The sequence below is a fragment of the Carassius carassius genome, chromosome 28, assembly GCF_963082965.1.
Source record: "Carassius carassius chromosome 28, fCarCar2.1, whole genome shotgun sequence".
In the NCBI taxonomy this organism is placed as follows: domain Eukaryota; kingdom Metazoa; phylum Chordata; class Actinopteri; order Cypriniformes; family Cyprinidae; genus Carassius; species Carassius carassius.
The window spans coordinates 28,451,471-28,469,538 of NC_081782.1; the positions used below are offsets into that span (position 1 = coordinate 28,451,471).

The window sequence follows — 18,068 nt, forward strand, 5'->3', positions numbered from 1 at the left end:
TCAAAAGTCATTCCGGGTCGAGTCTGAAGTCCAAACTCAAGTCTTGTAAACTGCAACTCGAGTGCGACTTGGGTCCATGTATCTAACTTGAGAGCCCATTTCTGGTGTAATCCAACACAGAGACACTGAGGAATCAGGGGAAACTTTAAAACCAGCATAGAGGGGTTCAGTGAATGTGGTGTTAAATGTGTGTAAGTGTGTGAGTGTGTGTGTGTCTGAGACACTGTAGAATGACAAAGTGCCGTCCAACACATCCACATACACTCCTACTGTGTTAAATAAAGGTGAAGGGGTAGAGATGTCAGTGAACTTATTATTGTGCCATACAGTAATTCCATCATCAGTACAGATCAGACTCCAGGATTTCTCATTGTATCCAAACCAACAGTCACCGCCTGCTTTCCTGCTGATTCCTTTATATGTCACTGATATTTCTGTATTATATCCGCTCCATTCAGCCTCCCAGTAACACCGTCCAGTAAGACTCTCTCCACACAAAACCTGAGGAACCTGCTCAAATCTCTCAGGATGATCAGGGTATGGCTGATGATCTTTTACACGTGTCACCTTTCTGTTGTCCTCAGACAGGATGAGTTGAGTATTTGCTGTGTTTGGGTCCAGTGAGAGATCACAGGCATCTGAACATAAAAAGAAAGAAACATCTATAATAACAAAACAATTGTGACTGAAGACTTCTGTGCCTGTACACATACACTTTCGTAGTCCTGCTGTCATCGTGAACTCGCCACCATGATCCACACTAAAAACACACAAACACACATTAATATAGATATATATATATGTCATGAACACACAAGTTTAATCTGTCAGTATTAGTGTTTGATATACTTGAGTATCTGCAGTGAGCAGTTTGGATCCTCCATTTTTTGGTTGAGCAGCTGGACTCCTGATTGTCCTGGGTGATTGTAGCTCAGATCTAGCTCTCTTAGGTGTGAAGGGTTTGAACTCAGAGCTGAAGACAAATAAACACAGCCTTCCTCTGTCACCATACAGCCTGACAACCTAAAGACACACAGCCAGACAATTTACAGACACACATCAACATCATGCTCATCTGACTGTACATTATTGTATGTTTTAGACACCTTAGTATCTCCAGCTGACAGTTTGGACTCTTTAGTCCATCAGAGAGTAGTTTCACTCCTGAATCCTGCAGGTCATTATTACTTAGATTCAGCTCTCTCAGGACATAGTTTGAGGATTGTAGAGCTGATGAGACAATTTCACAGGACTGACCAGTCAGATTACAGCATGGTAATCTAAATGAAACAAATAAAATGGACAAATTAAAAGCATTAAAAACAATAATAGCTCATATTACATGAATCTCCTCATTCTTTTTTAATTAATTTAAACGTCCTATTTTCTTTTTAAGTGTGAATGACTTTTGATAAACATATAATACAAATGAAATCAAATATAAATGTTTATTTTTATTGTTCTGCCTCTCTGTGGCGTACAGTACATTGTGGTTGATCAATGGTGTTATCATGTGATCAAATGGGGCTCTATGCACTTTATCTTGCAACATGGAAACTATTTTCTGTGAATGTGCGAGACTTAAGATTCAATAGTGGCTATTAGTAAATAACAAGTGCAGTAAACCGTAAAACTATTTGCACAACAATCAGTGTAATTACAACAATACATACAAATATTATGGTAACAAATACCAATCTGCAACATCAAGCAGCATAATGAGTCATTTTGAACAGCTAAAATAAATGGGAGTGGATGACACCAACAGCCACGCACATTCAAGTTACAACTTGCCCTGCCACCATAATGTTTAACACTAGAACCGCCATGGGGAAAATTTTACCTGTGGCTGTTTTTAAAACGTACATAAATATTTTTAATAAAACATTCAAGTATCCCAGTCACTAACTTTTACTTAAATTGTGTGATTTACGATTCCCTGTTGTTTAAAACTGTTTATATAAAACCAGATGGAAAAACAGGGTATTTATAAGCGCCACCGTGGGTCAAATCTACCCACTATATAATGCCTTTATGTATGCACTTTATGTCATTTTCGTGCTGCTTGTGTTTTAAACAGTACATTGCTAAGCAAAACCTTTCACTCACTGAATTAGCGGTTATCAGTTTCATAAATAAAGACAAAATGAGTAAAAGAAGGTGATTTATGAATGCTGAAGAGGTATAAGAAGCACTAAATGCCATGAGCGACGGACAGTGTTGGGAAGGTTACTTTGGAAATGTAATAGGTTACAGATTACAAGTTACCCTGTTTAAAATGCAATAGTAGTGTAACTTTTTCAATTACTTTATTAAAGTAATGTAACTAATTACTTTTGAGTACTTTTTGATTACTTTTCTAAATGTGTGAAAATTAAAGAATAATAAATAAAAGCATATACATCAACTCAAATACAGTTATCTAATAAGCATGTGTCGTATTCTGTGTAATAAACTCCTGAAACATTGGTGTTTTTTTTAAACTGCTGTCTCTTTGTATATGATATGATGATAGTTTTCTCAAAATAAGTAAAATGCACATGAAGTGACACAGAACAGTTCTAGAAATTATGTTTATGTGCTCGTGTACTCCTATATTGAGGCAGCAGAGGTTGAAAACACTGTGAGCTTCAGTAGGCCTATCTGTAGTAAATGAAACCATGTCTTTGCCATTAATTTACAGGAGGGGCGGACTGGGAAAAAAATCAGACTGGAAAAATCAAACTCATACAAACAAATTCATGGACAAAACTATTTTTGGTATGGACCTGAGATAAAAAAAAATGTTTAAATCTTTAATTTGGGGACATGCTAAATAAATAAAAGTTCTCTCCTGAACTGCACCTTCACTTCCATTTTTCTCTTCAGTCTCTTTATTTTGCCCTGTTATCCATCTCTCTCATGACTTTGATTGAACTGATTGAACAAAACTATACTTTACAATACAATACTCTACAATACTACAATATCTTTATAGAAAAATCCTAATACTGTACACGAGTCATGTTTTTCCCTTACAAAAATTGACCATGCTTTTTTTAGCCTATATACAATAACCTTGTTTTGTTTTGTTTTGTTTTTTGCAAATGGATTTGTATTTATTTTTAAATAACTCAATTTGTAAAATCATTTTAAATTTTTGGTTACCACAGTTAAACAATAGTAACTATTTTCTCTGGATTTATAGTAATATATTAAAACGTTAATTTTCGTAAGGGTTGTGTTGTTGTCTGTCCGTAGCTCCCCCTAAACCTATAAAAAAAATTTGATTGTTTTTCAGCTAAATTACTACTGTAACATTACTACAGATAATAACGATGTCCTTTATATAGTAGCCTATTTTGAGTGATGACTGATGAGCAACGTGCTGCTGCTTGATTAAATAAATAAAAAAACAAAGACAAAAAAGCATCTTTACAGATGAAACTGACCTGAACAGTATAGTTCTGCTTCTCTGCTCCATTTGTGCACTTCTACAGTCCACTCTCTCGCATTGATACTCGGAGTCTGATCCAAACCGGAGGCGCGGAGAGCGCGCGAGTCATGACTAACACTTCCTGATTTATTAGAGATTTAATTATCAAATGGCGGATTCGCAAATGATCGCTTTAGTACATTCGGCAGGCAATTATACAATAATGATATTAAATAGTGGGGCAAAATCGGCTGCCAGGCCACCGGGAATTGTCCCGGTTCTCCCAGTGTCCAGTTCGCGCCTGATTTCCACAGACACGCAGAACGTGCAGGAGTCATATATTGCATTTTTGGGGCTTAATATTCACAGACACTAGTCCATGTCATGTTTTGATTCAAGTGTACTGACCTACTTTTGATTTAGTCATCCAAAATGTGGGATATTCCGTCCGCGTTAGGCATTCCGTTTTTATGATTGGATTCTACAAACTAGACTTGTGTTTCCGCATCCCGGAAATTATTAGGGTGGTATGTCTCAGAATAGTCAATGCAATTTGGGAAAGGAATCATTTAAATCTGTATGTGGATGTGTGTAAATATTCAAATGTAATCCACTTTGTAATCGTTCAAAATTTCATAAGTAACTGTAATTTAATTACTCATTTTTTCTTAGTAACTGTAACTAATTACAGTTACATTAATTTTGTAATTAAATTACGTAACGCCGTTACATGTAACTAGTTACTCCCCAACACTGGCGACGGAGAGTCAATATTTCAAATGTAGACGTTTTATCCTAATGTAATCATAATTTTTCAACATTTTGATTAATGATTTAGTTTTTTTTGCCATTTATACACAGCAAAAAAATCTGAGTGAAATTAACTCTGCTGGGAGTACATGTGAGACCACACTCAAGAGTGTGAAAGTGTTAAAATAGGAGTGTTAAATTAACACTGAAGCTGAGTTAAAGTTAATGAGATAATTAAGTGATTAATTGAGGGATCATTGACCATTATTGACGAGACCATATGTTAACATGCAGAATCAACAAAGACGAAAATCACTATTTTTATGTCACCATTATAGTGGTCAGTGTTTGCTTTAGTTGGTCTCTTGAGCCTTAACATTTTTAAAGTCAGATTTGGTTTGGCTGTTACAACTGAATTGTAACAAACAGACAAGAAAAAAATCAAAACATGGGCATTTGACCTGAATCACCAAACTCAATTAAAGCCTAAACAGATTTGATTGACCTCATTGATTATAAAAACCCTGTTATTGTACAGTACCCACTAATTAAAATTATTTCTTGAAAGTTGTTCTGATCATAAGAAAAGCTTGCTTTAGGCACACACATACATCAAAAATTAGTGTAGGAATCTCAACAACGGTGACAAACAGCATATTCAGAAAAATAGAACAACTCTAAACATTAGAAAACAAACTACTAAAAGAAACATAAAAAAACAAAAATAGACTAGTAAGAATAAAGGAAATTACTGAAACAATTCAGCTAATAGTTTATTCATGCCGCAATGCATCATGGGAGCCATGGATGAATTTTGATAGGTGGCACGCAGAATGCACTGCAACATGCTTTTTGGATGTTCACCATTGTTGAGATTGACAGGTTGATTCTTGATGTTTGCATGTATAACTGAAAGACTCTTTTGAAAGATTTTTGAACAAACAACTTTTAAGAAATTCCTCAGATTGTATTTAAAATGCTGGAAATACTTTGTTGAACAATCATAGGGCTGCAATAATCAACAACGTAACTTTAACTCAGTAATTCAAGAATAACAATAGTCTTTGTAGTCAGCGGAGTCTTTGCTTGTCCATCAGTTTTAAAACTCCGTTATAACAGCCAATTAAAATCTGACTTTAACACTTTAGGGGTCAAGAGCCCAACTAAAGCAAACATTGACCACTATAATGGTGATACCATAAAAATAGTGATTTTCGTCTTTGTTGATTCTGCATGTTAACATCAGGTATCGTCAATAATGGTCAATCATCACTCAATTAATCACTTAATTATCTCATTAACTTTAACTCAGCTTCAGTGTTAATTTAACACTCCTATTTTAACACTTTCACACTCTTGAGTGTGGTCTCACATGTACTCCCAGCAGAGTTAATTTCACTCAGATTTTTTTGCTGTGTATCATTTATTTTTGCTTCTGTGTTGCTATTTACTCTAGTCTGCCTGTTCCCTGAAGAAGAAAATCTGATCTGATGTAATAAATAAAACCTCTCTCTCTCTCTTTCTTTCTCTCTCTCTTACCCAAAGTTTATTGGTGTTCTTCTTGTATAATTCAAATTATAAATGATAAGATTTTTTTAAACAAAGTAATAATTAATTATGTGAAGCTGTGTGCTTGAATTTGTCATGGCATCATCCTATGCAATGTGGTGAATTATTAATTGATTAATGACATTGTATTATAATAGCCTATTACACATCCCAAATATGTATTTATTTCCTTCTAATTCTCGTTGTCATTGCTGGCTTGTTTAGCTTAATACTGACTGTAATGAAAAGTGAATAGTGTAGCCCTTGAACATAAAACAACAGGACAAAAATATAGTTGATGACTAGACATAATCGTTTCATGACTCTAGACACTTTTTTGCAAAGACAGTTGCATAATACAGTGAAATAATATGTTCTTTAGCCATATAAATACAGTTGTTATGTACTTGGGTAAAATTTACCCGCTGGCGGTTTTAGGTATACAGCGACCTCTGGCAGTTGTACTGTTAAAATAAGTTTCTTTCTTATGTCACTCCAGTCTATTTCTTTTCACATAACAAATCATTATATACTCAAATCAATATATAATGTCTCTATATTTATTTACTAAGTAGCAGTGTTATAAGAGGGACCATGTAGTCAGATTACCATTATTGCAATAAGAACCCATTCATTGTGATAAAAACACTTTCTAACCAAGGTCCTGATCATCCTGTCAGTACTTATTTTCAGATCAGGATTAGATGACTGTACATTGTCTTACATATATCTCATGATATGTTCCAAAAAGTTGAAAGACTCAAAGTTGAAGTCAAACCTCAGTATCTTCAGGCGACAATTTGAACAGTGCAGTCCATGGGAAAAAATCACCATTCCTGAATCCTGCAGGTTATTGTTACTCAGATCCAACTCTCTCAGGACAGAGTTTGAGGACTGTAGAGCTGATGACACAATTTCACAATGCTGACTAGTGAGATTACAGAACCGCAGTCTAAACAGGAAAAAAAAACAAAGCGATTACTCCCAGATGAAATATGAGCACTGAGATACAGTGCATTCAGAAAGTATATTTTTTCACATTTTCATATGTTGCATCCTTATGCTAAAATTCTTGAATATAGTTTTCAATTCACATCTGAATTACGTACGCCATAAAGATGAATGAAATCAGATGTGATAACTTTGCAAACAGAACATTTTAAAAAGAACATTCCCATTGCTTAAGTATTCAGACCCTTAACACTATTAGGGAAAGAGGTGGGGGACTTGAGTCACATGACTTGACTCCAGTCAGACTTAAGTCACAGATTTTAGGACTTGAGACTTGATTGACAAATACAGGTGCATATAAAAAAATAATATCATGAAAAAGGTCTTCATTATTTGTAATTTAATTAAAAAAAGCAAGCTTTCTTATATTCTAGTTTCATTGCACACAAACTGAAGTATTTGTTTGTTTTAATTCTGATGGTTACGACTTACAGTTTAGTAAGAGATTCAGTATCTCAAACAATTAGAATATTCAATTTTGAGCTTGATTAGTTTGATAAATAATTTTTAATATAAATACTGGGTACCTCTTGGGCTAGTTTAGAACATGCAACCACAATTATGGAAAAGACTACTGACTTGACAGTTGTCCAGAAGACAATAATGAACTCCCTCCTAAAGGAGGATAAGCTACAGAAAGTCATTGCTGAAAGGGCTGGCTGTTCACAGAGTGCTGTATCAAAATATACTCATAGAAAGTTGACTGGAAGGAAAAAGTGTGGTAGGAAAAGGTGCACACACAACAGGAATGAACACAGCCTTGGGAAGATTGTTAGGAAAAGCTGATTCAAGAACTTGGGAGAGCTTAACAAGGAGTGGACTGAAGCCGGAGTCAGCTCATTGAACACATTGAAGCAGTTATTCATAAAAAGGACCCCCAACCACGTATTGAGTGCATAATTAAACCTGCTATGGAGATCTTGAAAATTTCTTTTTTTTTTATCTTTTTTTTTTAATGATTGATCTTTTAGAATTTTTTGAGATACTGATTTTTTTTTATTTCAAGCTGTAAGTCATAACCATCATAATTAAAACAAAAAACTCTTGAAATATTTCAGTTTGTTTGCAATGAATCTAGAAAATAAGAAACTTAGCTTTTTTTAATTAAATTACAAAAAATAAAGAACTTTTCCGAGAATGGTGTCAATGAGGCGTCTGCTGACAGCATCTGCCTGTGTGCTTTGGGTAAGTTCCTCAATCATTCTGGGGTGCGTTTCCCGTACAATGACGTAACTCGCTTATTAACCACCATAGTACGATGCATCGTTATGAAAACAAGCTAACTACTCACTACGCTGGTTTGAGCCGCCACCTACAGTAATTTGGTTTTATTTTCTCTTTTCTTCGACTCAAATTATGCTTTTGAAATGACGTTACGTAGGAGTCGAGTAATAATGAATCATTAATTTATTCTGCAATACATTATATACATAAACGGAGTTAAAAATGTGCTCTTTTCTGATCCCAATGTCAATAATTTCACAATTTCATATGCATACTATTTCTTATTTAATAGTGATAGGCTACTTAACTACAATTGAAAAAAGATGGGTTCTGAAAATCTGTGATGTACTGTTGTGGACACCTGTTGCTTATTTTGCTCAATTTTTATTAAGTCTCCTTGCCATTCTGCCATGTGTTAATGAAAATTACACGAAAACCCCTATTTTCAAAGCATGAAATTGCAGTTCTTTTGGAGGAGATGGATAATAATAAAGTCCAGCTATTTTCAAAGATGAAAAATAGCATTACAAATGCTGACAAAAATAAAATCTGGGCAGAAATCACTAAAAAAATAAATGATACTGGCTATGGATATGAACAAAGCCCAAAAGTCAGGAATAAGTGGAGGGACTTTGCAAGTGTGACAAAACGGAAGGCTCTGACATGTAAGGGAAGCAAACAAGATTGATGGGGTATCAATTCAGTTCCTTCTGTCCATACAGAGGAAGAGAATTTTTGGCCATCCTGGGGCCTGTTGCAATGGAAGGATCCTTGGAGGTACAGATACATGTGCATCAACCAGGCCTTTGCCTTCAAAGTCCAGGTCTCCAACATCAGGCATTTTCCACCCTGGGCCTCTAACATCAGGAATCACATCTTCAGAGGGCAATAAGAAGAAATGATGCTTTTGATTCAGTTGTTAGCTACACTGCATTATTATGCTGTTGGAAAATTATGGAGGTGGTGATGGCCTGATGGATGGGTGATGGAAGCACACATGACTCTTTTGTGTGAGTCACTTCTGCAGCTTGCAGGTGGCTGAAGAGGGTGCATGGCTCTGGTGATAACTGGCTGCTGGGAGACATGTCCTCTTCGCCCATACCTCCTGACATCTTTGCATGACATGGTTTATTTGCTGATGCATTAAATAAACACACAAAAACATTAAAAAATACTTTTGCAAACAGTGTATATACTCTCTCTCTCTCTCTCTATATATATATATATATATATATATATTCACTCACAAACAGAGAATTCTATATTCTAATTCTGTAAAAACAACAAAATCACTCACTTATACATTGTTATTACTTTGTTTTGGTACATTCATTTACTATAAAAATACTGTGATCTGAGTGTTAACATTCAAAATGTGATAACCTCTAACACACTGTTTTACCAACATTGTTATATGAGACATATGTCTTTTGGAATGTTTTTACAAACATAACTCACTCGACAAACTCACCGTTTCTTCGCACAAATGAAACGCTGGCTGCATTCCAATCGGCAAGATTAATGCTTTCAGAGGGCACTTCGAAGGGAGAATAATTGCGAGGGCCACGCTGCTATATAGTTTCAAACTGAATTTGTAATAATAATAAAGAAGGTGAATTGGGTAATAAACTTAAACCACAACCACAACAAGTCTTTTAAATCACTCAAAGTGGATGGTGAAATCTTCTAAAGGAATAGGGCATAGGATCGATAACTCTGAATAGAACACACCCGAGGTGCAGCGCAATCAGTGACGGCACACAGCAAACTAACGACGAACTATGCCTCTAACCACAGGTGGAGAGCTGTCGTTCCAATGACACAAGTTTGCGATGCAGTTTGCGAATGTTCGTTTGAACTATGGTTTCGGGAAACATCGAATCGTTGAACTATGTTGGTAACGACGGAACTTGCGACCATAGTTGGCTAACGATGCTTTTGGCAAATGCACCCCAGGATGACAATGCCCATTCAAGAGCAAACACATCATAGTCCTCAATAGCTGCAGGAGTGTCTGTGGTGGGGAGGTGTGCACGTGAAAGTCGCACCCAAAGATAAACTGCAGTGCTTTACAATTATAGGACAGGAAGAGCTAAATAAACTTATCACTGTATCTAAACCAACAACATGTTTATTAGATCCTGTACCCACTAAATTACTGAAAGAGTTGTTACACGTAGCGGAAGAACCGCTTCTCAATAGTATTAACTCATCTTTATCTTTAGGTCACTTCCCAAAACCATTTAAACTGGCGGTTATTAAGCCTCTTATTAAGAAACCTTATTAAATTCGGATAAGACAGTACACAGAATCTTGTAGATTACAATTTCCAACTAGACGAATGCACTGATACTTCCTCTATAGTCAAAAATCTGGGTGTTATATTAGACAGCAGCTTGTCTTTGGAAAATCATATTTCCCATACAAATACTGCATTCTTCCATCTTAGAAACATTGCCAAGCTACGAAACATGTTACCTGTTTCTGATGCAGAAAAGCTAGTTCATGCATTCATGACCTCTAGACTGGACTATTGTAATGCACTTCTAGGTGGCTGCCCTGCATCTTCAATAAACAAGCTACAGGTAGTCCAAAATGCAGCAGCTAGAGTCCTTACCAGCTCATGAAAATATGATCATATTACCCCAATTTTACAGTCTCGGCACTGGCTACCTATTAAGTTCCGTATCAGTTACAAATTATCATTACCTACCTATAAGGCCCTAAATGGTTTAGCTCCTGCATACCTAACTAGCCTTATACCACGTTACAATCCATCACGCTCCCTAAGGTCACAAAACACTGGAGTTTTGGTAGTTCCTAGGATAGCAAAGTCCACTAAAGGAGGTAGAGATTTTTCACATTTGGCTCCCAAACTCTGGAATAGCCTTCCTGATAATGTTCGGGGTTCAGACACAATTGCTGTTAATAATGTTCATCGTCTGGCTGACTACGACTTGTATTAATTTTTTCAGAACAAATCCTGTCATACGCACACAAACTGACTGTCACCACTTATAAGCTACTACTAAATATTGTAGAAACGTAATTTTCCGTGAAGTTGCTTTGTAACGATTTGTATAGTAAAAAGCGCTATACAAATAAAGTTGAATTGAATTGAATTGAACAACATACAGTGTACAGGCTCATTTATAGATCACATTTAGATGATAGCGCTGAACTATTCTAAACTATTCTTTATGTTACTGGACATTTTGGCTGCAATTCACTGTGGATCTGTGCATTCTTCAGCTCAGCTATTTATGCTTGATTATTCCACCCATGAACTCAGCAGCTGATTACACCAGAATTAACTTATCATTAACTTTAACTCTTTGAGGACTTGTGATTTGACTTGAGACTTGCTTGTGACTTGAAAGGAATGACTTGGTCCCACCTCTAGTGAAATCAGCTGCTGAGTTCATGGGTGAAATAAACATATGGCAGGACTTTTACTTTCTGACCCCTGGACTATCCACCTCTGCTGAATTATGATCAAAAACCTTCACTGTTTAGAAAAAAGGTAAAAATTATCAAATGACTGACAGCACAAATCATAAACCTAAGTAAATCTCCTTTTAAATAAGCGGACAACACTGTTAATCTACAGTTATTTCCTAAATGATTACAATCACTTAAAAAAATAATAAAATCTTATTTAGATCTCAACAATTGTTGAGGTTCAAATGCATATTCTTGATGTCTGTGAGTCTACTGTCCAAATAATTTCTGCATAATGACTTATACAATAAAGTGAAATTAACAAATCTAAAAAAATTAACTCTGGATGAGAAAAGTGAATCAGACCACTGATCATAATAATTTAGGAAATAACTGTAGATCAACAGTGTTGTCAGCTTATTTGAATTTTTAAGAATTAAATTTAAGGTATTAAATTTAATTTAAGAATTAAATTACTGTATTGATTACAGATTTTTTTTTTTTTTGTAATTTTACATACATTTTTGCTTAAATGGTTAAAATAAGAGCGGAGTAGTTAATTTAGAGATACATTTTGACTGCAATTTAAAATAAAAGAAAATTTTATTTTCCATAAAACCCCCATAAGAAGTAAAAAATAGACTAAGACCTGTTTTATTTGAGTAAAGATAACAAAAACAAATCTGATTAAATTGACACAGTTAGGGTATGGTAAGTGGCAGCCACCACCAGCGATTTTGAGGATTTTACTCAACTTTGAAAAAAAAAAAAATAAATTCAAATTTGTATCAAAAACTACATCTGGATAACATTCAGTTTGATTATCAAATCATCAATCCAATGAATCGCTTCCAATAATACCTCCAAAGCTTGCACAGACATATGCCACTTCCTGGGTCAACATTTTACTGTAACATTATGCAGCTTTCATTTATATGCTGTCTATTGCTGATGTTCACATTCTTTTTTCATATACATCGGTTTACATAATAGATTGCTCATTTCTCTGTCCTGTTCACGTGTGTTTTTGTTCAAGAGGTGTATAACAGTGAAAACATGAAAAGTTGTTAAAAAAGCGTTGCCTTCTAAATGACGAGATAACTCATTAGTGGTGGGGAAAAAGTTAAGGGGCCAAACGAAACAGAGGCAAAATTGGGAGCTTAGCATGGCATGGAGCATCAGACCAGCTACAACAATGAGTAATCAAAACCATTTTAGAATGATTTTAGTAAAAACTGCTGGAAAATCATAAAAATGTGATTTAACTATAATATGATTTATCACTTTTGACCAATAGGTATCTAATTCATGTGGTATTTTCTGTGTAAGATAATATTGATACACACAAAGTTTGATGGCAATGCCAAAGCTTTGTCTATCAACACGAAATCCATAACTTTTAGTCAGCACAGTCTGATGATGATCTGACTAAATTTTTATGAAAATTGGACCAACGATCGAGGAGGAGTTTAAAAAAAGTAGGTTTTTAACATAAATCAAAATGGCGTACAGGACGTTTGCGTGACTATGGCATAATTGGTATCGGTGTTCTCGGCATGATCCAATGAATATTTTTAGAGCAGTTTCATTAAAAAAAGCTAATTTTAGGAAAGTGGCTAGCATCGCATCATCCAGTTGGATGTTGTACATTGGTGGTGGATGAGGAGATACCTCCTGCCAGTGTAAAGCACTTTGAGTGCCTAGAAAAGCGCTATATAAATGTAATGAATTATTATTATTACTGCTCACATACTATTGTAGTGCAGTTTGTGCTGAATACAGTTTAATCAGACATTAGCCATTAATAGGTTTATTAGAAAGTGTAAAAAGCACAAATATAATGTCAAAACTTCTCCACAGCCCGAAAACTTTATCAGAACAAAGAGGCTTAACGCTTAGTGGAGGCACCTTTGGAATCGATTACAGCCTTAAGTCTTTTGTATATGACATAATAAACTTTTCCGAACCTCGTCTTCCGGCGCCGGAGAGTTATTCTGGTGAGCCAGATTTCTGCAGAACATTCCTAACCAAGTGTTCCATGCACTTTTCCCTACAGCCTCGCACCTTCGTGACGGAGGAGTCCAAGGTAGCATTCGCCCTCACGTTACTCTCCGGTAGGGCTGCCTTATGGGGGACGGTGGTGTGGAAGAACCACCATCCATGCTGCGCCTCGTTCCACTTCCTCTCTGAGGAGATGAGGAGAGTATTCGACCGGGCCGCGGCCGGCAAGGTGGGATAGATTCCTGCATGGGTTGGCCAACTGTGTTCATAAGGAGATCTACCTCCTCGAGTTGCCAACCAGTTTCAACGGGCTCATCGACTTGGCGCTCCGCGTGGATGCTCAGATTAACCGCCTGGGGGGGCAGACCAGTCACACACACCTTCTCAATCTTCCGGAGAGTGGTAACTCGAGTCGAGAGAACATGGTCGGTCCCGTCATCGATCACGAACCCATGCAGGTGGGTAGAGCTTGACTGTCCCGGGAGGAGAGAGAGAGGCGGAGGTACCGAAGACTTTGTCTATACTGCAGTGGCTCGGGACATCTCCTACACACGTGTCCAGTAAAAGAGCCTGCCCGGTAGTATGTTTGAGGCTACTATCGGGTGGGATCTCCGCTGGGAAGTCCTCAACAACATCATCAACTCTCCTTCCGGTGAAACTGCGGTGGGGCAACAACACTCACACCTATCACGCTCTTCTGGATTCTGGAGTCGAAGGTAATTTCATTGACACTGTCCTTGCACGTCACCTGAACCTTCCTGTCCTTCCCTTGTCCCGTCAGATCCACGTCAGCGCACTCAATGGCCAGGAACTGCCGCACGTCACCCACACCACTGAACCCATAACTCTTCTCACCTTTGGCAACCACACCGAAACCCTATCCCTGCTCCTCATGGACTCCCCTTTAGCACCCATCATATTAGGTCATCCCTGGCTGGTCAAGCACAATCCTGGACCTGAGTGGTTCCAACACTGTCACCTTGTGGAGTGAAAGTTGTCATGAGCCTTGTCTGGTTTCTGCTTGTCCTGCTGTGTCTGTTTCTGTCTTTCAGGAGGAGACCATGGTTTTGTCAAACGTGCCCGCTGAGTACCTGGACCTGAAGGAAGTGTTCAGTAAGTCCCGTGCTGCTTCTCTCCCTCTGCATCGTCCCTATGACTGTGCCATAGATTTAGTTCCAGGTAAGTCTCCACCTAAGGGCAAACTTTACTCTCTTTCTATTCCGGAGAGGGAGGCCATGGAGAAATATATTTCTGATTCTTTGGCATCAAGGTTCATCCGCCCTTCCTCTTCTCCAGTGGGGGCGGGATTCTTTTTTGTTGGTAAGAAGGATGGTTCTCTACGACCTTTCATTGATTACCAAGAGCTGAACAACATCACGGTATAGAATACCTATCCTTTGCCGTTGATGTCTTCAACGTTCGAGAGGTTACAGCGAGCATCCGTCTCCACAAAATTGGATTTACGTAACGCTTATTATTTGGTCCGCATCAGGAAGGGGGATGAGTGGAAAACCACCTTTAACACCCCTAGAGGGCACTTTGAATATTTGGTGATGTCGTTCGGGCTCTCCAACTCGCAAGGGGTTTTACAAGCACTCGTGAATGATGTGTTGAGAGACATGGTAGATCAGTTTATATATGTTTACCTGGATGACATACTGATTTTTTCTTCATCTCTCCAGGAACTTGTGCAACACATCAGACGAGTGCTCTAGAGATTACTTGAGAATGGTCTTTTTGTCAAGGCGGGGAAATGTGTATTCCATGCACAGTCTGTTCCCTTCCTAGGATACATCGTCTCGTCTGAGGGAATACGTATGGATCCTGACAAGGTTAAGGCAGTGATAGATTGGCCAAGTCCAGATTCCCGTAAGGCCCTACAGAGGTTTCTGGGGTTCGCCAATTTTTTATCGACGTTTCATTCGTAATTTCAGCCAACTAGTCTCACCTCTGACCGCCTTGACCTCCCCCAGTACTACGTTCAGGTGGTCTTATAAGGCCGAAACTGTATTTTCCAACCTCAAGAGCCACTTCATTTCGGGCTCCCATCTTAATAGCCCCTGATCCCACACATCAGTTTGTGGTGGAGGTCGACGCATCAGAGGTGGGAGTAGGTGCAATTCTTTCCCAACGTGCTGCCTCAGACGACAAGATGCATCCATGCGCTTTTTTTCTCATCGTTTATCTCCTGCAGAATGTAATTATGACATTGGTAACAGAGAATTGTTGGCCATCAAATTAGCATTCGAGGAGTGGTGTCACTGGTTGGAGGGGTCGGGGGTACCTTTCATTGTTTTGACCGATCATAAGAACTTAGAATACATTAGAACTGCCAAAAGACTCAATTCCAGGCAGGCTCGGTGGGCACTTTTTTCGGTCGTTTTGATCATTGTACCGCCTGGGTTGCAAAAACTTCAAACCAGATTCTTTGTCATGTCTTTTTGATCCTTCCGAACGCCCGGTGACTCCCGAGTGCATTTTATTTGAGAGTATAGTTGTCTCATCACTCGTATGGGAGGTCAAATCGAACGTCAAGACGGCCTTAGAAGGGGTATGGCCCACCGAATCGGTTGTTTGTGCCGGAGGAGTTACGGTCCGACGTTATTCAGTGGCGTCACTGCTCTAATGTAGCTTGTCATCCTGGGATAAGTCGCACTAAGGGCTTAGTAAAGCAACGATTCAGGTTGGCACTGATGGCTCGCGACGTTCACGATTTTGTTTTGGCTTGCTCAGTTTGCGCCAGTGGCAAGTCATCTAACCAACCTCCGGATGGGCTTCTTCTACCGCTGTCTGTCCCTTCGAGACCCTGGTCCCACATCGCACTAGATTTTGTTACCGCCCTCTAATGGCATGACGTTCGTTTTGACCATAGTGGACCCATTCTCGAAGGCGGCACATTTCATTCCCTTGCCCAAATTACCTTCAGCCAAGGAGACAGCGGTCACTGTTATTGATCATGTCTTTCGGTTACATGGCCTCCCAGTAGACGTGGTTTCTGACAGGGGATCCCAATTTATATCCAAATTTTGGAAAGAGTTTTGTAAATTGTTAGGAGCGACGGTTAGTCTGCCTTCAGATTATCACCTTCAGAGCAACGGTCAGTCTGAGCGAGCCAACTAAGATTTAGAGAGAACGTTGCGATGTTTAGTCTACAAGAATCCTTCTTCCTGGAGGTAACAACTCTCTATGGTTGAGTACGCTCATAACTCGTTACCAGTGTCAGCCACGGGCCTCTTTTCGTTTCAGTGTAGCATTGGTTACCAGCCACTTGTTTTTCCTAGTCTGGAATCTAAAGTCGCGGCCCCCTCCGCTCACGAGTTTGTCCAGCGGTGCCACCGCACCTGGACCAGAGCCTGCGAGACTCTGCTCCAGGTGAGGGAGCGCACTAAGGCCAAGGCCGATCGCCACCGGTCGAAGCCTCCCGTGTACATCGTGGGTCAAAAAGTGTGGCTTTCTACTAACAACATTCCGCTTTGTTCCATTTCTAATAAGTTAGCTCCCAAATTTATTGGCCCATTTCCTGTCACCAAGATCATTAGTCAGGTGACAGTCTGCATCAAACTACCTCCGGCGTACAGGAGGATTCATCCCGCCTTCCATGTATCCAAAATAAAGCCCGTGTTTTATTCACGCATTAATCCGCCCACCCCGGTTCCACCACCGCCGCGACTTGTAGATGGGGAGCCCACGTATTCGGTTAATCGTATTCTGGACTCGAGACGGAGGGGACGAGGATTCCAGTACTTGGTGGACTGGGAGGGTTACGGTCCAGAGGAGAGGACCTATAATGCAAAATCTATAATGTAGCCTAAATATTCTATACATGCCAATCCCTACTGGCTAATTCTGTTTCTCAAATTCATGTATGAATTTGATTTGAATAAGTAAATTGATTGATCTCATTGATGTCTGAGAAAATCACACATCCTCATGTTTATTGCAAAGGCATCAAAACTTAAAGGGGTCATATGATTGCTTAGGATAATGCCAGTGGGCCAGTCGATATGGGGATTATGTCTGCGCAGCCAAGGGTGACCCAGGATAACAGGGTACTCGGGGGAGTCAATAAGATAGAGGGTCTCCTCCTGCTGGTGTTGAAAGATGGTAAGTCACAGGGATTGAGTGGCCTCTGTTACTTTGCCCAGTCCCAGAGGTCAGCCATCCAAAGCAGTAACTGCCTGTGGGTGAGGAAGAATTCTGGTAGGTATATTAAGTTTCTTAGCCAAGGTTAGGTCTAGAAAGTCGCCTGCGGCCCCAGAATCGATCATAGCCTGGACCTGATGCTGGTGGCCCTCCCGGGACAACGTGACTGGAACTGCTAGGACGGCGTTAGCAGGAGGAGCTCTAATTTTCCCCATCACAGCCCTCCTGTTGCTGTATGGGGACATTCGTTTCCCAAGAGTTCGAGGCAAGAGGAACAGAAGTGTCCGGAAGCACCGCAGTAGAGGCAACGACGCTCCCTCATGTGACGTTCCCTCTTGTTGGGAGAAAGCCTGGAACAGCCCAATTGCATTTCTTCTGGGGAATCGTGGAGCTGTTCAGGAGCTGGGGAAGTTCTGGATGAAGGAATACAAACTGGAGAACCGGACCTCCTCAGAGGAACTTGGGACTGAGACTCCTTGCGACAAACTGTCCTCCACTCTCTCAGGCGATTGTCTAGGCGGATGGACATTGCTAT

At 39.0% G+C, this 18,068-nt stretch overlaps 1 protein-coding gene across 1 annotated transcript in view; it reads right to left on the bottom strand.

Moving 5' to 3' along the window:
• Positions 1-36: 36 nt before the first annotated feature.
• Positions 37-18,068, bottom strand: part of LOC132108323 (NACHT, LRR and PYD domains-containing protein 12-like) — a 30,758-nt gene continuing 12,726 nt past the window's right edge. The window contains exons 6-10 of the mRNA XM_059515027.1: positions 6,492-6,665; positions 1,107-1,280; positions 850-1,023; positions 714-760; positions 37-638 (exon numbers count right to left, since the gene is read on the bottom strand). Of these exons, the coding sequence (XP_059371010.1) occupies positions 37-638; positions 714-760; positions 850-1,023; positions 1,107-1,280; positions 6,492-6,665 (1,171 nt within the window). The remainder of the gene's footprint in view (positions 639-713; positions 761-849; positions 1,024-1,106; positions 1,281-6,491; positions 6,666-18,068) is intronic.